At 42.1% G+C, this 18695-nt stretch overlaps 1 protein-coding gene across 7 annotated transcripts in view; it reads right to left on the bottom strand.

Moving 5' to 3' along the window:
• The window catches only part of MTUS1 (microtubule associated scaffold protein 1), a 346310-nt gene that overhangs the window by 192803 nt on the left and 134812 nt on the right, over positions 1 to 18695 (bottom strand). For 5 of the 7 annotated variants that reach the window (XM_033944129.1, XM_033944141.1, XM_033944126.1 and 2 more), the window contains one exon: positions 1308 to 1478. The exons of the other annotated variants lie outside the window; for them this stretch is intronic. In XM_033944129.1, coding sequence (XP_033800020.1) covers positions 1308 to 1478 — 171 coding nt within the window. The remainder of the gene's footprint in view (positions 1 to 1307; positions 1479 to 18695) is intronic. 7 annotated transcript variants of the gene reach the window in all.

Below are 18695 nucleotides of genomic sequence, written 5' to 3'. Positions count from 1 at the left end.
TTTTTAATTTAGTGATCGAAATGTCAGTTTTGATCATTTATATCTGCTGTCTATATTTTGCACTATATTTGTCTATTTTTCTATAGTTGTTACTGAGATGACTTTGCATATTTTAAAGTTATCTGCCTTGATATCTTTGAAAAAACCTGAATATAAATGATAATTAACATTTTCTCTGCGTACAGTGTGCTTTATGTTTTTTTAATTTTGTGGTTACCATTATGTATTAATAAGATTATATTGTGTGTTTATGAAAAATGGATAGAAGAAATTGCATTACAATTAGTATTATTATTATTATGGGGGTGGAGTCAGGGGCCGAGTTTGGGCGGGTCTGGGTTGGCGCTTTTGGGCCCCTCAAACAAAAAAGTATTCCGCTGCCTATGGTGACAACTATCATTTTTCCTTTCCTTTTTTTCACACATTACTTCTGTTATTCTAAAAGGAACAAACAGTCCTTTTCCCATCACATTGCCAGGACCTGCAGTGCTCCGGGCCAGGTTTTCCAGCCACCTTGCCTGTATTCCCACACATATACACTTCTAGACACTCTTGGAAGATATAATGAACCCTTTTATTGGTGTACAGAAGTGGATCCCAAAACTGTCCAGCCAGAATATGCATGAGAGAAATTTGCATATAATGGAAGTGACAGGAATGCAAATCTCTCTCATGCATATTCATTAGGGATATCTTGAAAGCCTGACTGGCTGGGGGTCCCCCAGGACAGGTTTGGGAACCACTGGTGTACAGGATCTGAGTCTGTTCCTTCAGAGTAGGGAAGAGAATCACTCAGTTCAACTCCTTTGACTCAAACATATTATACAGTTCTCAGAATAATAAGCTGGCTTACCTCAGCCATCCAAGCATAACACCACTCACAATACCAGCTTTTCCAAGCAAACCTTTCCCGTCTTCTCAGCTTCCCCCAGGATTCTCCTTAACCCACAGCTTCTGAGCCTTCTCTGCTCAGGGAAGTCTTTTCGTGGAGGCTCTCACCTTCCCATGGGTACCCTCTCCCAGGGACCTCCCTGAATGAATCCCAGACTAGGCATATGAAGCTCTTCATGCCTGGGTTCCACCCTATGACTCAGCAGGGTAGCCTGTTCATGCAATTCAGCGCCACCTGCTACAGAGCTCAATGCATCGTGGACCCTCCAGTTGACCCACTAATTGGCCAGCACCCTCTGCTGTCCACCAAAATATCACCACCTGTGAGGGAGAATGCCTGACTCCCTCACAACACCAAATTTTAAGAAGCTGGCATTTGAAAACTGATTCAATTTTACTCTACCAAAGCTACTTACATTTACTGCCGAAGGCACTTCGTTCACTCTGGGTGCTACATACTGAAGACACACTGGGAGTTCTGTGAAGGACTGGCTGTTTCAATGGTGCTTTTCTTGGCAATGATCTTGTCAAAGCTGCAGGGGCTGCTTTAATAGTAGGCCTTCCTTTGGGTGAAATACGATCTATTCCTATAAAAGTTTGGAAAAATATTCCATCGAAACTATACAGTTAAACAATAGGAATGTGGAACTTTAGTGCTATAGTATATGACAAAGGACCAGAAATGTATGATACACCTGGAAATTTAGATTTCATATCAAAGGTTTATGACCCTTTTTCTACATTTAAAAACCTTTTACCCACTAAAATAGGTACTTCTATAATTGCTCAGATCTATGCATATTGAAAGTACCACATACATTTGAATATAAACCAATCTGAATATAAATTGAGGTGACCCTTCCCCCCATACAAAAAAAGGAGGAAAAAAGGTTGACTCAAATATAAACTGAGATTAGAAATTTGGGTGACCCAGGAGAGCCAATCTATAAAGACTTACCATGAAAGTTAACACATATTTTAACTTCAAATAATTTTATTAGTGCAAAACCATACAATGTTTACAAAAACAGCAGCCTCAATGAAATAGTCTTGTCTTTAGTGCCTGCTTAAAATTTCTTGAAGGAAGTCTCTACACCAGTGTCTCCTTATCTTTTTGTGGCTGTGACCCAATGATTGCAACCAAATAAAATTGTAGAACTCCCTAGAGGTGCAGAATAATGATGCACCTATGGAGAACCCACCTAGATTGTGACCTCCAAAGACAAGTTTTATGATCCCCCCATTTGTGGTCCCAACCCACAATTTGGGAAGTTCTGCTCTAGGGAAGCAACTACAATGGAACCTTGGTTTACGAGCATAATTTGTTCCAGAAGCATGCTCGTAAACAAAATTGCTCGTATATCAAAGAGAGTTTTCTCATAGGACGTTAGGGAAACTCGCTTGATATGTTCCACCTCCTCCTCCCCACCCCACCCCCACCCCCGAAGCTACCGGCACTGCTCCATCACCCCCCCAAACTGGCATCGCACTCCCCGCCTGCGAACGCCACTCCCTGAGAACTGCATTGCACCCCTGTGCTGGAGGCAGCATCCACCCCCCCCACCCCCGACCTCCCAAACAAGCTCCTTACCCCATCTGCTGCTTGCCGGTGCCAGTTAAGGAAAGATCCCGCCTTTTGCCTGGGCCTTGAGAATCTGTGCATGCTCAAGGCCTTCTGGCTCTCATTTTCTCCAAGATCTCGGAGAGAACGAGAGCCAAAAGGCCTTGAGCATGCGCAGATCCTCAAGGCCCAGCCCAGGCAAAAGGCGGGATCTTTCCTTAACTGGCACGGCACCCAGCAGATGGGGTAAGGAGTTTGTTTGGGTGGGCGGGCTGGTAGATGCCATTTCCAGAACTGGGATGCGATGCCGGTTCTCGGGGGGGGGGCGTTCACGGGTGGGGGGGGTGCGATGCCAGTTAGAGCAGGGGGGGTTGCTCATTTATTGGGACATGCTCGTTTTGCGAGTTAAGGTTTGCGGGAGTGTTTTGCTCATCTTGCAAAACACTTGCAAACCATGGTTCCACTGTACTTTAAAGCAAGAATAATGACTGGGACTGAGCCTATGCACTATCGTCCACCTGGGCAATCCGAAGCAAACGATGAAAATATGAAAGCAGAGATGAGGTGAGAATGCAAAAGCGGTAACATGATTGTTATGGGAGACTTCAACTATCCTGGGATAGACTGAAGTCTTGGAAACTCAAAATGTGCTAGGGAGACCGGATTCCTGGAAGCTATACAGGACTGCTTCATGGAACAGCTTGTTAGAGAACCGACAAGAGGGAATGCTACTCTGGACCTAATCCTCAATGGGCTAAGAGGACCTACAAAGGAAGTGGAAGTAGTGGGACCGTTGGGAAACAGTGATCACAATATGATCAAGTTCAAGGTTGCAGTAGGAATATCGAAGGGGAAGAGAACCACAGCGATGACTTTGAACTTCAAGAAAGGAAACTACGAAGCGATGAGAGTAATGGTAAGAAAGAAACTTAGGAACAGCTCAAGGAAATCACAGACTCTAGAGCAAGCATGGTCATTATTCAAGGACACGGTGAGCGAAGCGCAAAATCTGTATATCTCCAGATTTAGAAAATGATGCAAAAAGAACCGAACTAAAGACCCGGCGTGGATAACTAAAGAAGTGAAGAAAGTGATAGGAGACAAGAAATACTCATTCCGAAATGGAAAAAGGACAAAACCAGGGAGAACTGGAAAGAGCACAAAACCTGGGAGAACTGGAAAGAGCACAGAAGCATCAAAAGAAATGTCACCTCGTAGTCAGAAGAGCAAAAAGAGAATATGAAGAGAAGCTAGCCAGGGAAGGGCGAAATTTCAAACCGTTCTTCAGATATGTTAAAGGGAAGCAGCCAGAAAGGGAGGAAGTGGGATCGCTGGATGACGGAGATAGGAAAGGAGTGGTAAAGGAGGAGAAAGAAGTGGCGGATAGACTAAACATGTTCTTTTCATCAGTATTTACAAAAGAGGATACATCCAATGTGCCAGAACCTGAAAAAAATCTTCACAGGAGATCAAGCAGAAAAATTAACATCAATGGAGGTAAGCCTCGAGGACGTACATAAGCAGATAGATAGATTAAAAAGTGACAAATCTCCAGGCCCGGATGGAATCCACCCTAGGGTTTTGAAGAAACTAAAGGAGGAAGTAGCGGAACTACTACAGCAGGTTTGTAATCTATCCCTGAAAACAGGCGTGATCCCGGAGGATTGGAGGATAGCTAATGTTACGCCCCTTCTTTAAAAAAGGATCAAGAGGTGACCCGGGGAACTACAGACCAGTAGGTCTGACTTCGGTTCCGGGGAAGATGGCGGAAGCGCTGATAAGACAGCATTGATATGCATCTAGAAAGAAACAAACTGATGAAAACAAGCCAGCACGGCTTCTGCAAGGGAAGATCATGCCAAACAAACTTATTGCACTTCTTCGAAGGAATTAACAAACAAATGGACAAAGGGGACCCCATAGACACTGTATACTTGGATTTCCAAAAAGCCTTTGACAAGATACCCCATGAACGCCCTACTACAGAAACTGAAGAACCATGGGGTGGAAGGAGACGTACATAGATGGATCAAAAATTGGTTGGCGGGTAGGAGTGAAGGGCCACTACTCTGACTGGAGGAAGGTCACGAGCGGTGTTCCGCATGGGTCGGTACTCGGGCCGCTGCTTGTTCAATGTATTTATAAATGATCTAGAAACAGGGACGAAGTGCGAAGTAATAAAACTCGCAGACGACACCAAACTATTTAGTGGAGTTGGGACTAAAGAGGACTGTGAGGAATTACAAAGGGACCTGAACAAACTAGAAGAGTGGGCGATGAGATGGCAGATGAAGTGTAATGTAGAGAAATGTAAAGTCTTGCATGTAGGGAACAGAAACCCGAAGTACAGCTATAAGGCTGGTAATGGTTGAAAGTACCCAAGAAAGGACTTGGGGGTAATAGTGGATAACACAATGAAGCCGTCAGCACAGTGCGCAGCGGCCTCTAAGAAGGCGAATAGAATGCTAGGTATTTTCAAGAAAGGCATTACAACCAGATCAAACGAGGTCATCCTGCCATTGTATCAGACAATGGTGCGCCCGCATCTGGAGTACTGCGTCCAATATTGGTCACCATACCTTAAGAAGGATATGGCGATACTCGAGAGGGTTCAGAAAAGAGCGACGCGATTGATAAAAGGTATGGAAAACCTTTCATATGCCGAGAGACTGGAGAAACTGGGGCTCTTTTCCCTGGAAAAGCGGAGACTTAGAGGGGACATGATAGAGACTTACAAGATCATGAAGGGCATAGAGAAAGTGGAGAGGGACAGATTCTTCAAACTTTCAGAAACTACAAGAAGAGGGCATACGGAAAAATTAAGAGGGACAGATTCAGAACCAATGCTAGGAAGTTCTTCTTCACCCAAAGGGTGGTGGATGCCTGGAATGCGCTTCCAGAGGGTGTGATAGGGCAGGGCACAGTATCAGGGTTCAAGAAGGGATTGGATGAATTCCTAAAAAAAATATGGATAGAGGGGTATTTTAATAGAGGATCACTATACAGGTCCTGGACCTGATGGGCCGCCGCGTGAGTGGACTGCTGGGCAAGATGGACCTCTGGTCTGACCCAGCAGAGGCACTGCTTATGTTCTTATGTGAATATGGAAGGGAATTGGTACAGGAAACCTTTGATCTTTCAAGTATGCATAAATGCAGAGTTTTGTTTTGCCTTTTATTTTAAGTGGCTGTACACGCCACACCTCAAAAATTGCAAGACATGGAGCAGGAGGAGTGGCAGAAACCCACGATGAGACAGCTCACAACTTCTGTGTCAGCAAAGCTGCATAAGATTTAAAACATACTTATTGCTTGCAGACATCTTTCTCATCCCCTCCACCCCCTAGATGCCATTGCTTACTGTTGAGTGCTGAAAAAACCTGTTGCTGCTGACTCCATATACTGATCCAGTGCAGAGCCTTGAGTGTCTACGCATGCTCAAGGTCTGCCAGCTCCCATCTTCTCTGAGAATCTCAGAAGACAGATGCTCAAGGCCCCATACCAGATCAGCATGCAGAAGATCGGCAACAGCACTAATGGGGAAACACAATGCCTTGAGGGGTTATTTAGGAATCCCAGGGGGCATGAGTTGTACATAGCAGTTCTGGGGGTTGGAACTTTAGACAAGGAGCTGGTATTCAAAGGGAAGCAGGAGAATAGGAAAGCAGCATGGGTGTTGCAGGAGGACAGCTGTGCCAGTGGTCAGGTGATGGCTCAAATAACACCTAAACCCCATTTGTGATCCTTTATTTGGCACAAAAATCTCCATTTATATTGAGTACCTTATATACTCACATATAACTCAATCGGAGTATAAGCCGAGGTACCCTCCCCCCACCAAGAGAAGGAAAAAAGATTGACTTGAATATAAGATGGGGGGGGTTAATATTCATGTGCCCTTCCGGATCTGTGACTTGCCCTCCTCCCTCACCTGCCAGGTTCTGCATCAGCCCCTCTCCCTCCCTGTTCTGCACCCAGGCCTCCCTGCCCTGCCCTGTCCCACAGGCTTCCACCAGGTCTGCCATATGGCCTGGTGGGCCAGAACAGGAGGGATCCCTCTGTCTCAGCTGACTCTGCCAATTTTTTTAACCTCCCTCCAGCCATGCCCCATGTACCTTTTTGAACCCCAGGTGGTCCAGCTGTGTACCGGGCTGTGTACAAGTCTGAAAGGGGGGGGTGGCATGCGGGCAGCCATTCAGGGAGGGGCTCAGCATGCAGAAAGCTTGCTCCTGTCCAATACACCTCTGGACCACCAGGGATTCAAAAGGGTAAGAACATAAGAATTGCTGCTGCTGGGTTAGACCAGTGGCCCATCATGCCCAGCAGTCCACTCACACGGTGGCCCTTAGGAACATGGGGAGGCAGGCGGGAGGTATAAAAAATTTGGCATTCAGCCGAAACAGGAGACGGGAGGCATCCTTCTTGTCTCAGCCCACCCCACCAGGCCATACGGCAGGCCCGTTGGAGGCCTGCAACAAGTCTGAGAGGGGTGTGATGACCCGAATATAAGACGAGACTCACATTTTTGGGCCTTTTTTGGGGCACAAATATCTAGTCTTATATTCAAGTATATACAGTATATATGGTATGCCCTATTGATGCATAGAACATACTTTGTGTATGAAAAAATGAGAAAAGTATTCCTGGGGAGAGATGCTGGGCTGAGCTGAGACAAAAGCATGTTATGGGCTATTTGTGTATCAGTACAGATTTAGATAGATCATTTATATCTTCTTTCCAGGAAGCTATTTTATAAAAGGAATACAGGCAGTGCATATGTTATCTTCATGAAATAGGGACAATGTGTGCATTCAGGTACCTTGACAGCCTAGGCAACATGTTAAATTACCTTTACTGCTGTCCAGCAGATATGGTTATGTCACTCTAAACAGGCACAACTGAAAAGAATAGAAGAAGAAAATGAAAGTAGTCTTCGCTTTCTCATAGTAATAGTATCAAACCAAAATACTGTCGCTTCTAAAGATTAAAATGTCTCCCAAAACATGCTGACTGGAAAAAGTAGGGAATTACAGGCTGGTGAGTCTGACTTCTGTGGTAAGCAAATTAATGGAAATGCTTTTAAAACAGAATGGTGAAGTTTCTTGAATCCAGTGGATTACAGGACCGAAGGCAACATGGATTCATTAGAGGTAGATCTTGTCAGACAAATCTCATCAATTTCTTTGACTAGATGACCAGACAATTGGGTAGAGGGAGTGCGCTAGATATGGTGTATTTAGATTTTAGCAAAGCCTTTGACAGTGTTCCACACAGACGTCTAATAAATAAACTGAGTACCCTCAGAATGGGTCCGGGTCAAGAACTGGTTGCATTGTAAGGCAACAAAGGGTAGAGATTGCTCTGAGGAAACGAATGTTACCAATGATGTGCCTCAAGGTTTTGTTCTTGGGCCTGTTCTTTTTAACATTTTTATAAATGATATTGCTGAAGCGCTGTCAGGTAAGATTTGCCTCTTTGCGGATGATACCAAAATCCGCAACAGAGTAAACACCCAGGATGGTGTGAACAATATGAAGGCCTGGCAAAGTTTGAAGAATGGTCTGAAATTTGGCAGCTAAAATTTAATGCTAAGAAATGCAAGGTCATGCATTTGGGCTGCAAAAACCTGAGGGAACGGTACAGTTTAGGGGGTGCAGAACTTATGTGCACGACAAAAGAGCAGGACTTGGGTGTGATTGTGTGTGATGATCTTAAGGTTGACGAAGTGATGACAAAAACTAGAAGGATGCTAGGGTGCATAGGGAGAGGTATGGCCAGTAGGAAAAAGGAAGTATTGATGCATCTGTATAAGACTTTGGTGAGACATCATTTAGAATACTGTGTACAATTCTGGAGGCTGTACCTTCAAAAAGATATAAAAAGGATGGAGTTGGTCCAAAGGAAGGCTACTAAAATGGTGCGTGGTCTTCGTCAAAAGGCGTATGGGGATCTTAATCTGTATACTTTGAAGGAGAGGCAGGAGAGGTGAGATATGATAAGAGATGTTTAAATACCTACGTGATATAAAAGCGCACAAGTCGAGTCTCTTTTATTTGAAAGGAAGCTCTGGAATGAGAGGGCATAGGATGAAGTTAAGAGGTGATAGGCTCAGGAGTAATCTAAGCAAATACTTTTTTACAGAAAGGGTGGTAGATTCGTGGAACAGTCTCCCAGAAAACGTGGTGGAGACAGAGACTGTCTGAATTTAAGAAAGCCTAGGATAGGCACACGGGATCTCTTAGAGAGAGGAGGAGATAATGGTTACTGCGGATAGGCAGGCTGGATGAGCCATTTGGCCTTTATCTGCCATCATGTTTCTATGTTTCTATGACTAGCTGATTACAGTACATTGTTCTCCTATATTCACAAAGCCACAGCATATATCTGCAACATTTTCTAAATAACTTCCATACAGGCCTAGCATTAAGACACTGGGTCTCAGCCCAGCCAATGGCATGCCTCTTAACACTGCTTTGTCAAGGACCTAAGCAACTGACCTTCCAACTCTCTCCCAATTTTCCCACCCCCCACCCACCCCTCCTCAAAGCCATTTCTGATTATATACATGAGACTACCCATCTTTCTTCACTTTTAAAATCACCAGATACCTCTGAAACAGTGCTATCATTCTTAACTTATTAATTTTATTTTAGGCAGGAAATTTTCTAAGTCACATCACTCTTACTAGATAAAAAGCTCACACTGAAGAAAGTCTGTATATAAAAACTATAGTTTCAGAGTTAGCATACACAGAGTTCTCATGGGAAGTCAAGCTAACTCAGTGGTCTCAAACATGCGGCCCGGGAGCCACATGCGGCCCACCAGGTACTATTTTGAGGCCCTCGGTATGTTTATCATAATCACAAAAGTAAAATAAAGCAAGTTCTTGATCATATGTCTCTTTATTATTAAGACTTAGCCAAAAGGAAAGATTTATAAACTATAAAGAGTTTTACCTCATGCAAAATTATAATTTATTTAATAAGACATTAACTATTTTTTCTGAGGCCCTCCAAGTACCTAGAAACCCAAAATGTGGCCCTGCAAAAGGTTTGAGTTTGAGGCCACTGAGCTAACTATACCCCTCCTTCATGAAGTATTTGGCCATCTCATTCAGAAACTGATTATAGCTAACTCTTACTATGAAGAAAACTTCCCTATTAATCTATTTCATTATTGGTTAAAAGACCAGAAGTACAACAGTTTGTCTGGACTCAAAAAACCATATTCACTCTGTAAAGTAAATAAATGTAGTACTATTCTCTATTTCCTAAGCACTACTGAAAATTCACCGAGTTAAGCAGACTAACACTGCTCCTGGGTTTATCTATCTATTCAGGGATAACCTTTCCCCCAACACAAATAGGAGAAAACCTTTGGTAAATAGACCATTAGAAGTTCTAATTTACAAGTATCCAGTTCTAGAGGGAGATTTTAAAAACTTACCTTGGTGAACTATAGTGTCTGCAATATTTCTCAGGGGGTAAAATCAGGGACTGATCATTTCACATATAGTGTTTACATTTTTACACAATGTTCCTGCTAACTCTAGAGCAAATTTAGTTACCTGTAAAGGTCATGCAATTTTTACACTTATAGGCTGCGAGATTTATTCTCTCTAGTCTCATTGAAGTCTTTGTGCTTTAATGCACTAGTTCAAGATGTAAACCTGGCACTACTTGCTTACCCAAAAGCATTAGAGGGTCCTAGAGAATCTGCGGAGACTTCCATTTTAGACACACCAAGAAAGCTACTCCATCGCCTTTCCTCCCACTATTAGATATAAACCCTATGAACCATAGTGGAGCTATTAAAAGCTATCCATTCTGCTAGCTCCCAATGGAGGTTCAAGGCGGATCACAATTCAAACAAACAGTGAAAAGGAAACTAAAATTGTGTCAAATTTTGCACAAAGTACATTCTAAAAAATTTATGGAATAAGTCACGATTCAAAACCCACAGGGTAGTGAACACCAGATGTGTCACCCATTTGTGTGCCTGATTATAAAAACCACTTATCAATGGAAAAAGTTTTGCTATTTTTAGCTATCCGGATAGTAGCATTTAATGTTATCACTAATATCTCTTATCTGTTGCTGCTCTGTCCAGGTTCCACCACCACCACCATCTGGGCTGGATAAGAAATCAAATATATTAGAGAATTTATATACGATATATCTATATCTTTATATTCATATATATTTTTAAAAAATTAGTGAACCCCAGACACTGAAGGAAGATATATAAAAGTTGAGGCTCTTCTGCACTAGATGATCTGTAATTGCCAAGGAAAGAAAACAGGCCAACTATTCTAGCCTTCAATCATCAAAACTTTTATATATTATTCTTTTTAAATTGAATCCTGGCTTTATTTGCAACCATTGTAACTGAATTAATGCTGGTGTTGCTCTATCTTATTTTTTGCTCTGATTAAAAACTAGCCCTCATTATGGACCCCTGTTCAGTTACAAAAACTGGATAGCTCTAAGTCTAATAAATGTTGGCACTGTCATCTCGAAGCAGGGACTTTAGATCATTTATTATTCTATTGTCCATTTATTATGACTTTTTGGAAATCAATTTGGGACCAAATTAATTGTTTATTAGAAAATCCAGAGGCATTGTCATATGATACTGTATTATTTGGTATGTCAATGAGAGCAAAGAGTCAGATATCATCAAATAACAAGCTATTACTCATAATGACTGGGGTTGCCTTCAACAAATTACTTATAACTGGAAGAACTGGAGTAGACTAAATTATAATTTTTGGTGGAATTCATTATGTCGTATGTATAAAATGGAAAGAGTAATAGCAACACAGCGAGGATATATTAGGAAATTTCAAGATGTGTGGGAGCCATTAACACAATTTTGTAATGATTAGTTGTTATTTTTCCCTTAATTCTTAAAGTTCATTTTTCAGGGAGGGGGGATTTTAAGTATAACATTTTATATAAACTAAATAATTACTTATTATGAAGGGGTGGAAAGGGATGGAGATAAGATTTTATGATTGGTATTATTGCTGAATATTAAGTGATATTCTCAATGTGCAAATGTGTTTATGTATTATCACACATATTGTACATATAAAAATGAATAAAGATTTACAAAAAAAAAAAAAAACAACTAGCCCTCATCCAAGTCAAGCACATCAAAAGCATGTAAAAAAAAATAATAATTCTACAACAGCTCAATTTAAAACCACCAGCCACAAACCCTAAGCAACTTAGTTCAGGTTAGTGCTGCCCAATTCACGATTCAAATTGGTTCACCGATTCACTTCGGGTGAATCGATCCGAATTGATTTAAAATTACAAAAAAATCGGCTTCCCGATTCGGCTGATCCTCCCCCCTCGCCCCCAAAAGCAGGAGCGGCAGCGCTGCTCTTGTTGGCCGGCTGCTGCAGCACCTGCTTTAGAGGGCGAGGGAGGAGGGTCAGTTGCGAAGTGCTGCTGTACGGTACCCACCCCCCTGGCGTCCGCTTCGCCCCCCCCCTTGGCGTCTGGCTTCCCCGCACCTGTTTGAAGAACATCCTGCACAGAAGATCGCGGCGTTAGCGATGTTTGCAAACAGACGTCAGAGGAGGGGCGGGACCGCGGCAGAGGAAACAGCTCCAAAGCTGTTTGCAAACATAGCTAACGCCGCAATCTTCTGTGCAGGATATTCTTCAAAGGTAAACCATGCAGGAAGGCTAGGGGGGGAAGCCGGACACCAGTGGGAGGCCAGGGGGAACTTCTGGGGGGGGGTGAGTAGTCCTTCGGTACGGGGGGTGGGACAGGCCTTCAGAGGGGACAGGTAGGAGACCTTTAGGGGTGAATAGGCAGGCCTTCAATGGGGGAGACAGGCAGGCCTTCAGGGGTGGGATGCAGGCCTTTAAGGGGGGGGGAAGCCATCAAGGGGGGAATAGGCAAGCCATCAAGGGGGGAATAGGCAAGCCATCAAGGGGGATAAGCAGGCAAGCCATCAAGGGGGATAAGCAGGCAAGCCTTCAAGGGGGGGAACAGGCAGGCCTCCAAGGGGGGGGGAAACAGGCAGGCCTCCAAGGGGGGGAAAACAGGCAGGCCTCCAAGGGGGGGAAAACAGGCAGGCCTCCAAGGGGGGGGAAAACAGGCAGGCCTTCAGGGGGGGAAAACAGGCAGGCCTTCAGGGGGGGGAAACAGGCAGGCCTTCAGGGGGGGAAAACAGGCAGGCCTTCAAGGGAGGATGCCCTGGTGTAGAACTACATGGATGGAGGGAGGGAAGGGGGTTCAAAGAGATGTGCATATGCTGGACTTGGGGGAGAGGAAGAAATAATGGGTATAAAAATAGAGGAGAAGAAGAGAGATGATGGACAATGGGATTTAGGGAGGGAAGGAACAGAAAGGGAGAGAAGTTGGACACAAGGGATGGTGTGGAGGGGGGATAGAGATACTGGATAGGAGGGTAGTTGAGAAAAGAAAGGGAGAGATGGTGAACCCTGGATTTTATGGGGAAGGAGGGAGAGATGCTGAATGAAAAGGTAGTTAAGAAAAGGTGGATCTGTGGAGGGAGATGAAAAAAATGAAAGATGCCAGACATCCAGGGGAGGGAAGGGAAACGGAAGGGGAGGACAGAGATGGCAGGTGGATGGTTAGCATGGAGAAAGAAGAAAGAAGGAGACCCTGGCAAGCAAATTATCAGAAGACAACTAGAGCCTGGGACCAACAAGATTTGAATAATGACTAGACAACAAAAGGTAGGAATAATAATTTTATTTTCTGTTTTGTGATTACAATATGTCAGATTTGAAACGTGTATCCTGCCAGAGCTGGTGTTAGACCGCAAACGTGAGCTAGGATTTAACAGAGAGAGGAAAAGTCTTTTTTGTTTGTTGATTTTGTTTACACCACAGCGCCAGTGGGGTTAGGAGAAGGCAAAGGGGGTGAAGAGGCTATAAAATAAGCCCACCAGGATGTTTGAAAAAAAACAAACAAACACCCAATTGGGAAGGAAAATCGAATCGAAAACCAATTCAATAGGTTGAATCGAATCAAAAAATTTTTTCCTGAATCGGGCAGCACTAGTTCAGGTACTATAAGAAAAAAAAAAAGTAAAGTTATATCCATTTTTGTTTTAGGGTTCTTTTGGTTTTTGTAGGCTAGTTCTTTTGTTTTCTTGAGGCTATAATATATAGTTCCTATAATACATTATGGATATGTTTTTATCATTATTACACTTTCTATTTTGTGTTTTACTTTTATGGCCTCTTTTACAAAGCCGCGCTAGCGGCCCCAAAGCCCAAAGAGATTTAAAGGACTTCGGGGCTGTTGTTGCACGGCAGCCAGCACGGCTTTGTAAAAGAGGCCGTTATTGATATCTGATCATATTTTGCTATGATATTCTTAAGGATAGGATAGTTGACCTACAGCTTATGCAACACTGAAAGATCCCTTGCATTTAAGGTATATAAAGTTTAAAATGCTAGTGTAATCTATAGTTTAGAAGTTTTTCTATAATATTTGTATCCCCACAGATTTCTTTAAACTCCCCACACACACACACACACACAAAAAAAAAAACCACCAACACTTTTGTTCTCGGGCTGTTTCTCCATTTGGATTAGCAGTTCAGTTTTGTGAAAGTAATTTACAGACCCCAGATGCAGGTCACAAACACTGAAATATACCTGGTTAATACAGAATTTTTATTATTGGATCATTTTGAGGCTCTTATTCTATTTTTAATTTGTACATATAAATAAATTGCTTTTGTCTTGTCACTTGCTGGTACTTTCTGCCTCCACTCTGGTATGTTACAATCCCTGGCTACAGACATCACTATAATGATTAGGTTAAATGAACTGGGAGGCATTATACATTTAGGTAAAAAAAAAAAAAAGCTTCTATTGCAAACAAAAGCTTATAGTACATGACAGATCTCATAACAAATGAGCTGAAGAAACCACCCAATCTTCTCCCCCTTCCGCCCCCCAAAGCCCCACTACTATAGTTGGTAGTATGTAATTTCCCAAATTCAACAGTCCAGTGCTCATATGAAATTCAGCTATGTGCAAGATGAGTCAAGGCACAACAAATTGTTTGCAAGGACCATCTAGTACGCCCAAGTCATCGGCTCTATAATCCTGCTTTTAATATCCAATGCGTAATCAATTGTTAATGGCTCTGTCCTTCTGTCACAACCTACTAGAACATGTATTTAATAATGCACACTTTGAAGCTAGTGATGAAAGCATGAAGGCTTGCCTTTCATACTGAGAATAAAGTTACTCTAGACAGTAATCACTCCCATTGCTGCATTATTTGAGTGGACACAAGATGGCACTGTGTGATTATCCAGCCTCTTCCAGATGTTTTAATAATTTTTTTCTTCATTAACACATTTCATGGGCAGATTCTCATTAGAACTCATCGTAGAATGAATAGTAGCTTTCACTAAAGATTTATGAATTGGCTCCACTCACATATTTGGTGCCTAGAGACTGTAAAATCAGGTTTTCACTAAATAGTAACTACCACAGGAAGAGGTATTCACAAGATACACTACAAAACACCATTTGCCAGACTGAAAATAAATTAAGGAGCTCAGGAAAAAAGCTATACACACAGATTCCAATTACAGCTTCTATATTGCTTACACCTAACCATAAACAGTCCTTTGCCCAAGCTATTTCTACCACTCTTCAAATAAAATATCCTTGAACAAGAGTAATTGTTAAGTCTGGGCTAACATAGTGGTACACCCAGTAGTCCCTCAAGACCAATATGCTTTCTGTCTACAGGAAGTCCAATAATTCTAAGCACTGACCTTTCTTAAGAGGCTGTTCAGAAATGTTTCATGAGAAACATGAGATGCAGTTTATTTAAATCTGTGAGTGATGTTCATTGGACTTGAGCACCTTTTGAAAAGCAAACAAGGCTGGTAGATTGTGTAGATTTGCTTTTCTAGTTTTCTCTTGCATGATAAAAAAAATAAAAAAAAAAATAAAAAAAAAAATATATATGCGCATTTACTTGATTACAAGCATGACTCGATTTAAAAAGATATTCTAATGTGATTTGAAAAAAGAAAAAGAAAAAGAAAACAGAAGCACAAAGTTAGACATGGGATAAAGACCATCCATACTTTGTTGTTATATGAAACTTGACCATTCGACTTTGGAATTCAAGCCGTATGGATGTACACTATTCAATCTGAATATCCACCTAGATTCACGTTGTTTGAGACGTCCAATACGGTCTCCTCCCCTTGAAAACTTTGGTTCAACATCGATTACAAAACAACGTAAATCATTGAAAGAATGACTTTTTGATTGACAATGTTCTACAATTACTTCAGAGCTCTTCCCTAACTTTAAATTGGACTTATGTTCGCGCATACGGGTTCTTAAATCGCGTGACGTCATACCGACATAGATTTTGTCACACGGACAAATAATTAGATAAATAACAACGTAACTTTCGTTTTAGTAAAGCAAGAGAAGAATTATACCAAGGGTTTTTTTGCTTTTTAGGAGAGATAATTTGAATTGTTATTGGAGCTATTTTATCTAAAAGAGATTGACAAGTATTATTCCAAATAAGTAATTGGTCATTTATTGTTAAAGATTTAAATTTATCTAAATCAAGTAATGGTGAAATGATAAGCAAATCATCAATATTTTGGAAGTCTCTTACCTTGATAACTTTGGGTGGCCTAGGGGAGTCTTGATGAGGGTGTAGTTCTAGAGTTGTTTGGATAAGACTATGGTCGGACCAAGGAACTTTGAGAATTTCAGGTTCAGAAAAGTTAGCAAGTAATTCCCCGGGGGCAAAAATCATGTCTAGTGTATGACCTTTTATATGTGTTATGCCAGTTTTTAATGGTATTAGATTGAGATCATTTGTATGGGTAAGAAAGTCAGAAGTATATGGGTTAGATTTATCATCGAAATGGAGATTAAAGTCTCCTAAAATAATAGGAAATGGGGATGTAGTGACAAAGTTTGAGACAATTGATAATAACTGAATGAATGTAGACTGGTTAATTGGAGGTGGGTTATATAATAAAAGTAGCTTAATGTTTGGGTTTGTATTAATTTTTAATTGAATGTATTCAATGGAACTTATGGCTTGGGTAATTTCAACTACTAAGGATAAATTAGATTTGTAAATGATAGCGAGACCACCACCCTTCTTACCTGTGGCGATGGTTAAAACAAAAGTTATAGCTAGGGGGGCTAGCATAAGAAAGATAAGCTTCGTCACCCTCTGTGAGCCAGGTTTCTACAATGCAAAGAAGATCAATTGGCTGGTTGGTTAAAAGGTCTTTAATAATGTGATGTTTGGTTCGTAGAGATCTGACGTTGATTAGACCTATTTTTAAAAAATTGGATAGTGATGGAGTGATACATTTAGATGAGATTAAATTGGACAACTGAAGAGAGTTGTCTGGGGCTAAGTTGATCAGGTTAGTAGGGTTAAGAGTAGATAAGGAGTCTGCAGGGGGAAGTCTGCGACCCCATAGAACGGGGATTTGGGATAAATTAGGGTCCATAGATAAATGATTAGTAAGTGAACAAACTATTATTAAATAAATATAAGATTTAAATTGGGTCTTACTGAAGATGGATTGTGAATTTAAATTAAAGAAGAAATGTAATAAATATAGAAAAAAAGAAGATATTAAATAACTCGTGGAGTTGCCCGCAAAGTTGCGCACAAAGGAGCGCAATAAGGAGCAGAACCTGCTCCTTATTCGCGCTCCTTTGGCGCGCGCCTTTGGCGTGCGCCGCAAGAGGGGGAGAATTTAACGGCATGTACCAGCTGAGATGGAGGCGTGTCCAGCGGGCCGCCGCTTTGCGGCGGCGATTCAAAATGGAGGGGAGAGACTAAGGGAATTAAACACAATAAAAATATACGTTAATCAAGTAACTAAAATAAAATCAGGTAGTTGGTAATCCTACTTATAAATTAGTAGTAAAAGATAAACATTGAAATTTCAAATTATTTAAAAGAAACAGCATTAATAAAATCAATAAGAACAACTAAAAACAGATAAAAAGGTTAACTTACAGATAAAAAGGTAAACTTACAGATAAAGAGGTTAACTTACAAATAAAAGAAAGCAGAGACTTACGTTTTTTTGTTTGTTTGGTTTTTAACTAGCCCCGACTCACCTGCTCTCTGCCGCCCTTCCCTGCAGTGCGAGCCCATGGTTTTAACCCAAGGGTTTAAATCAGGTTAAAATCACAGGCTTGCGCTGCAGGGAAGGGAGGCAGAGCAGGAGAGTATAGGGGCGGCATGAAAGAAGGAGAATTGGGGCTGAGCAGGACAGGTCGAGTCAGGGCTGAGCAGGGCAGGACGAGTCAAAGCTGAGCAGGGCAGGTGCAGTCGGCAGAGAGCAGGAAAGGTCGTGAGCGACTGGTCCCTACCAGTCGCTTCTTTTTGGATTGGCCAGGCCAGTCAGTGTTGCTGAAAGAGTTTAGTAAATCACATCCTTCCTGCTTTGCATGCCACATACCCTCATTTGCATGCACGGATCAGAATCGGATTGGCCATGAGGTTAGTGAATCGGGTTGGGGTCGCAAAGGGGGGTCACAAACTGATTGGTACACGATAGGTTTGCTTAGTGAATCTAGCCCTTTGCCAGAAACTTCAAAATACAGATAGTTTCCAAAGCCAGAACTCAAGAACGATAAACCAAGAAATCTTTTCTTCTTTGTCACTCTTTCTTCCATCCACTGTCGGTCCTTACTCTACCCCTTCTATATGGCATATCTTCTCTCCTATGCCCCTTCCAAAAACTGTCTTCTTCCCCCTTTCATTTCTCCCTCCACCTCCATTGGTCTAGCATCCATTTTATTCACTTCCTTTTCTTCCCCTCCTCCAATGGTCTGGCATCTCTCTCCTCTCCCAAACCCCCATGGTCTGGCATTTCACTCTCTCCTTTCCTTTCCATACCTCACCCTTATCATCTGGCATGTCACTCTCTCCTCTCCCTATTCTTCCTTCTCAATTTATTTTCTGCATCTGTCTAGATCAGCGGTTCTCAACCTGTGGGTCACAACCTCTTTGAGGGTCGAACAACCCTTTCACAGGGGTCACCTAAGACCATCAGAAAACATACATTTCCAATGGTCTTAGGCAGTGTTCTTCAACCACCAGTCCATGGACCGCTGCTGGTCTGCAGAAATATTCTGCCGGTCCGCAGGGTCAGCAAGTCCATTGGGCCCAAGACAGTGTTCTTCAGCCACCAGTTCATGGTGCAGTCAATGCGGCGTC

This window comes from Geotrypetes seraphini, chromosome 1 (assembly GCF_902459505.1).
Source record: "Geotrypetes seraphini chromosome 1, aGeoSer1.1, whole genome shotgun sequence".
In the NCBI taxonomy this organism is placed as follows: Eukaryota; Metazoa; Chordata; class Amphibia; order Gymnophiona; family Dermophiidae; genus Geotrypetes; species Geotrypetes seraphini.
The sequence above is the reverse complement of the archived record's forward strand: the minus strand, read 5'-3'. Positions and strand labels throughout refer to the sequence as shown.